The 6,898-nt window shown below is 37.9% G+C and overlaps 1 protein-coding gene across 1 annotated transcript; it reads right to left on the reverse strand.

The window, feature by feature from the left end:
- Positions 1-732: 732 nt before the first annotated feature.
- LOC126584365 (disease resistance protein At4g27190-like) lies at positions 733-1,848 on the reverse strand. Its single transcript, XM_050248769.1, has one exon. The coding sequence runs from the start codon at positions 1,846-1,848 to the stop codon at positions 733-735; it is 1,116 nt and encodes a 371-aa protein (XP_050104726.1).
- Positions 1,849-6,898: the final 5,050 nt, after the last annotated feature.

Consider the following 6,898-nt stretch of genomic DNA (forward strand, 5'->3'; position numbering starts at 1 on the left):
GCTACGTGTAAAATTTATGTAATACATGAGCGTTGAAACTTTGATTTATCGATCAACATTTATTTACCGAAATTTCGATGTCTACACCTGTCTTTCATGAACGCACGAAACACATTGAAATAGATTGTCACATTGTTCGAGAAACAGTACAAGCTGGAATGATTAATCCCACATATGTGCCTACATGCTTCCAGTTGGCAGATATATTTACAAAGGCCTTGGGAAAAGATCAATTTGTGACATTATGCGATAAGTTGAGACTTTATGATATTCACTCTCCAACTTGAAAGGGAGTATTAAGAAATATCCTTGTAATATATTGTAGAATCCTTGTAATATATCATCATTAATGTAGGATATTTACTTTCTTATATTAGGTAGGTTAAATCCCACTTTAGGCGGATCACGTTTTCTATGCCGTAGAAGAAGGCATGATTGGATTGATGTCTTTGTATATATTTTCGTTTCTTTGCTATTGATGAATATAGAAAACTATTCAACCACTGCCTGCAATTCTTCTAGCCTTCTATCTGTTTCACTATTACAGTTTTCTAAGAGAATTCAAACATAACTTACGAATACATAAGTAAATACTTTTTAATCACTTGAGTTACAAGTTCCTCGCAAATCAATACAACCTACTTAAAATATCTTTAACCAATAGATCACTATGGTGATCACTGGTTTTGAATGTTATGTGTACCCAAAATCCTTATTTTAAAGGCAAACCCTTCAATACCACCCCTTTGAAGCTGCTATTGATAAGCCTAGATTGCGCACTATATGATGCATTTTTACACATCCTTCCTTGTCACTGTCTAACAACAGAAAACTACTTTTGAGTATGTCAATCAATGTCTCCACACACTTTCCTGCTTCCCTCTTTGAATCGATGCCTTTAAACAGCTCAAGTCCAACCCCAAATTTCACTAAATCATGGACCAATATATTACAGCTTTTCGGATATATGCAGCAGAATAGAAACAATGATTTCGCTTCCTCACTCCCTAAACATTCGTAACACAAATCTATTTTCCGATACACTTCTTGTATCGTTTTTGGAATGTCACGTGGGCAAGGATTTCTTAGTTGTCTCAGTGCATCATCCCACATTTGCTTGCTTTGGTTCTGCAGTGCTCCTCCAACAGCTGAAATTACAAGTGGCGAACCAGCACATTCAGTCAGAACCTGTTGTGCTACCACACGTAGCTCAGGAGATTCAATCGAACTGCCTGCCATCTCTCTAAACAAACTCCAAGCTTCTTGCTCTGGCAAAACACCAATGGGGAAACTCTTCTTGGTTCCGGTCAGATGGAAGCTACTCTGAGCTCTCATGCTAACTCTAAATGCATCCAGGAGTCCCAACATAAAGATGATCTTGCACTTTCCGTTGGTTGATCCATAAGGGATTCCGATGGCCTCAAGATCAAGCATTTTCCGGACATCAAGCAATACCACAAGCAACCTCCTAGAGTCTTTGGTCATTCTAGCACGCAGCACCTCTGCCCGTTCAAACAAACTCCCATTTCCCAAATTCAGTTCTAGATTATCTGCAATCTCATCTTGTATTCGTCTCAAGTTCGGATCAAGGGACGCAACAGTCATGACAACTTCTTCAAATAGACCTTGCTGCTTGACTCTCTTCATGAACTCTTTCGTCGTTACTGTATCTCCTCTGTTGATTTTCCCACAATCAATGCTAATCAAGTTGATATTTTCATCCTGCAGAGCCCTCAAGACCTCCCTTGTACACGGTAATCTGTATTCCAAGCGCTCGGAAAGTTTCATGGCTGCTGGTGGAGCAGTAAAGTTGGATCTTCTCGAGGAGCTAGCCCCGTCACGAGCCATAACAGATTTGATCATAGAATGACAGAAACAGAATGAAAATAAGCAGCTGGTAAAGAACAATATCTATTTGATTGTACTGCGTACACCTCCCTCCGTTGAATGGTTTGTTAAATAGAGATACGTTCTTGATGCAGAGTTTTATCACAAAATCAACTTAATTTGTCAGCAAAAGAAAAAAGGAAACTGTGGCTAGTCAAGTCTACAGTCTACAATTTCAAAGTCAAGCAGTTCGTATTTTGTATTGTATGAACAAACATGAATTTGAAAAGTAATTAGCCACGGCTCTGTTGGAAGATTCTTGTCAAAGTATGTCTATGTCATTGTATTAGCAGTCAGAAGTAGCAGCCACGGCTTTCTAGACAACTAACAATTAATTATACAACACCTAATTCATGGCGAGGTGCATTTTGTTGGAGGAATTTTTGTTAATTAATATTGTCTGCAAAGGAAAGAAATAACTAGTAACACAACTGGGATTTGGTCTAAGGGTTTGGAATTATCTGGAGTTGATGACAAAAACGAATTTGAACCACATTATTGCTAGTTTATTGTGAGACTTAACTTACTTCTTAATCCTTTAATGTAGATAATATCGTTTGATAAAAAAAAAAACTAAAAATTTGATATTACCCCTTCAAACTATATTTTCCTGTACTAAAACTCATCTCCTTTTGTTTTCTTGAATAAAGCCCATTAACTAGCCTTCAACTAAACAAATTCTTTAGTTAAGTTTGACTTTTCAAATTGTGTATTTTTCGAATGCCTAAACTACCCCTATTAATACTTGGATGGGGTTTTTGGATCAGTTACTTGTTATATCCATTTAATTAATTATATATATTTTACAAAATAATTCATGCCATTCATTGTATATTCAATGTATTAGCTTTCAAATTGTTATAACGTGCCAATTGAAAAATAATAATACTAATTTCATAATTTTGTGCATTAAATATATAAGTTAATTTACCTACCCACACAACAATAAACCTAAAATAGCTTCGGCTAATACTCCAATCCCTAATACACAAAACAAAAGCTATATGTTCCGTACAATTTTTACCAACAAAATAGTCTAATTTACCTATTCCATCAAACCAAAATTTAAAGGGTCTAATTTACTTCCAAAATGGTCTATTTTACCTACATAATTTATGTGCATTAGATTAAAAGTTTATTTAATTGCCTACAAGCACAAACCCACAATGTTCGAACATTATCTAACATCACTAATTTTTTTTTTGGGAATAGGTAAATTAATTTAAATGTAGGTAAATTAGTATAATATTTTATAAGTAGGTAAATTAGTATAATATTTGTATGTAGGTAATTACATTATTCAAAATGTTGGTAAATTAGTATAATATTTTATAAGTAGGTAAATTAATTTGTATGTAGATAATTACATGATTCAAACAATATTATTTTTTCCGTACAAGATATGTTTTTTTTTTAATTTTAAATTTGGTAAATTAATTTATATATGTTGCTAATATTTATGATACAAGAAAGGTAAAATATCCATATGGATTTAATTGCTCATCTTAATTAGGATGAGTAATAACATTTATTGACCAAATTAGGGATTTGTGGCATAAGTTGTAAATGTATTGTAATAGTTGGTCATATATTTGTCTACATGGTAGGCTATTTGAAATTTAGGTTTTATTTGAATGTTTCAATTTAGGTGGGTTTTTATTTGGAAAATAGGAGTTTCAAGGACCTATATCTAAAGAACCAAAATAATAATAATAATAATTTAGGTGCCAATTTTTTTGCATTCCAAAAATGCCCCCCCTCCCCACACACACATGTCCTGCACTTTCCATGCTAGTCGTTAACAGTTAACAAATGTTTAACAACAACAAAACATATAAATTGAAATAATTTTGAAACTTTTTTATGTTTGAATGAAGAAATTTAAGATTGCTACGGAATTTTAATATGATGGAAATTGAAATGACGGGATTTTATTTTCAAGAATTTGTGAATTTTCTTGTTTGATTAACTTAAAAGAACAATAGAATTGAATACAAAATTTGTTATTTTTAAACTCTCAATCATAGAAATTGGGAAATAACACTTATTTACATGGAATTTAAACTTAGGAATTGGAGGTTCCAAATTCTAAGTTTTTTTTTCCATGCGGAAATCTAAATTTATATATTTATGAATCCAAACAAGAGAATTAGTGCATGTTGTTGTGGTCTATTTTATCTGACAGATGGACTAAGGCCGGCAGCAGAGAGAGAGAGGAGAGAGATGTGTGTTTGTAGAATTGTAGGGGAATGTGTGTGTTGTTATCCCTCCTACATTGTGCCTTTATTTATAGTAGTAAAGGGAGAGAAGATATTCCTTCTTCTCCAAGTAATACAAGTTGTAATAGGAAAGGATAACTAGAATCAAATCTTATCTAGGATTTACACAATCATACTTAAACTAGGAATGTTTACAACACTCCCCCTTGAGTGTGTAAATACTCAAGCTAGATTCAGCATCATGCAGAAGTTGAGGAAGTCGACTTGTTGGCACTGATTCCAAGGAACAACGCTTATTCTCAATAAGGTAGGAACTTGCATAAGTAGTAAGTCTCACTAAAAAACCCTAAGGCTATGGCAAAAACCCGAGTAGGGACAAAATCCATAGTCTAAGGAAAAATGCGTGAGAAATGCAAAGTCAAAAGAAACGTCTACAGGACGTCATCAGGGATATGACCAGCCCAAGGTGGGTGCCTCGTTAAAACCTAGTTAGGTAGCAAAAACCCAGTGGGAAAAATGCTCCTAATCGTAGGGAAAAAGAGTACATTAAGATCAAGCAAGTATCCAGAAGATACTCCCCCTGAGTTTGACATAATTCCAAAGAGAAATAGCAAAGTTACAACTCAGAAAGTTTACGCATACCAATTCCATGAACAAGCTTCTGAAACGTCGCCTTCGGTAGTGATTTGGTGAAGAGGTCAGCCAGATTGTCTTGTGATCGGATTTGCGTGACTTCAATCTTCTGATGCTCTTGTTGTTGATGTGTAAAGAAGAACTTCGGCGCAATATGCTTGGTGTTGTCTCCTTTGATGTAACCCTTCTTGAGCTGTTCGATGCAAGCTGCGTTGTCTTCAAAAATCGTCGTCGGGGCATTAACGGCGGGATGAAGATCACAGGAGCTTCGAATATGGCCCACTACTGCTCTCAACCAAAAGCATTCCCGAGTTGCTTCATGTAAGGCGAGAATTTCAGCATGGTTAAACGAAGTGGCAACTAAGGTCTGTTTAGTTGACCTCCAAGATATTGCGGTGCCTCCAACGGTAAAGACATAACCCGTTTGAGAACGCGCCTTGTGCGGATCAGATAAGTATCCAGCGTCGGCATAACCAACAAGGCGAGAATCAACCCGATGAGCATAGGGTGCGGCATCACTCGAGGATTCGTAGGGATAGAATAAGCCCAAATCCGTAGTACCCTTAAGGTAACGGAAGATGTCTTTCACGCCAGTCCAATGTCTGCGTGTTGGTGCATTGCTGTATCTTGCCAAAAGATTAACAGCGAAGGAGATGTCGGGTCTAGTGCATTGAGCTAAGTACAATAAAGCGCCTATCGCACTTAGATAAGGAACTTCAGGCTCCAAAATCTCTTCATCATCCTCCTTCGGACGGAAGGGATCTCGCTTTGCATCTAGCGTACGAACGACCATAGGAGTACTCGAAGGCTTCGCTTTATCCTCATTAAAACGGCGCAACACCTTCTGGGTGTAGTTCGATTGATGTACTAGGATTCTATCCGAACAATGCTCTATCTCGAGGCCGAGACAGTATCGAGTCTTACCTAGATCTTTCATCTCAAATTCCGACTTCAGGTGCGAAACAGTTCTCGCGAGCTCTTCAGGAGTTCCGATGAGATTCATGTCATCGACATATACTGCAACAATCGCAAATCCGGAATGTGACTTCTTAATGAACACACAAGGGCATAGTTCGTTATTCACATATCCCTGACTAGTCAAATACTCACTTAAACGGTTATACCACATTCTTCCGGATTGTTTCAAACCGTATAGTGAACGCCTCAGCCGAATTGAGAGCGTGTTCCGGGGTTTGGAAATATTTGAACCAGTCAATGTAAGTCCTTCAGGAACTTTCATATAAATTTCCGTATCAAGATCCCCATAGAGATACGAGGTTACTACGTCCATCAGCTGCATATCCAGTTTTTCGGAAACTACCAAACTGATAAGGTATCGAAAAGTAATCACATCCATAACGGGTGAGTAAGTTTCGTCATAGTCAATCCCGGGGCGTTGTGAGAAACCTTGTGCTACAAGACGAGCTTTGTAACGCACAATTTCGTTCTTCTCATTACGCTTCCGAACGAAAACCCACTTGTAGCCAACGGGCTTCAAATGTGGAGGAGTAGGAACTACAGGTCCAAACACCTTACGTTTCGCAAGTGAATCAAGTTCAACTTGGATTGCTTGTTTCCAGTTTGACCAATCAGCTCTACGTCGACATTCATCAACGGAACGCGGTTCAATGTCATCGCTCAACATGATCTCAGTAGCTACTGCAAATGCTAATGCATCGTCGACAATCATCTCATTTCTACGCCACACATCATCTAAGCTAGCATAATAGACCGAAATCTCACGATTCTCGGGAGGAGGATTCGTCTCTTCAAGGACGCTTCCATAATCTAGAATTTCCTCATGAGTTGGGTAAAATGAGTAAGCGATAGTCGGATTCACGGTAGGCTCTTCAGGACCTTGTGCCGTGGTTTTCCTCTTCCGGGGGTGTGAATCCTTTGAACCAAGGGGTCTGCCACGCTTTTTGTGTAGGGGCAGATGATTGGCTAGCCGCTAATGTACGTGGATCACCAGAATTGGCGTCCCGGGCTTCCAGGAGGGTAGTCCGTCGTACATTTGGTACATCCATCTTTGCAGGCGTATTCGCAGCTGGAATATGTGATCTTGTCACGCGCGCTAGATCGGTGAAAGCATCTGGCATGCTCTGAGCTATGCTCTGGAGATCTAATATGCGCTGCACTTCAGCTTCAGACTGAGCGGT

Source organism: Malus sylvestris, chromosome 10 (assembly GCF_916048215.2).
Source record: "Malus sylvestris chromosome 10, drMalSylv7.2, whole genome shotgun sequence".
Taxonomy (NCBI): domain Eukaryota; kingdom Viridiplantae; phylum Streptophyta; class Magnoliopsida; order Rosales; family Rosaceae; genus Malus; species Malus sylvestris.

Coding starts and splice junctions, on each gene's coding strand:
- LOC126584365 (XM_050248769.1), bottom strand. CDS start 1,848: ATGGCTCGTGACGGGGCTAGCTCCTCGAGAAGATCCAACTTTACTGCT.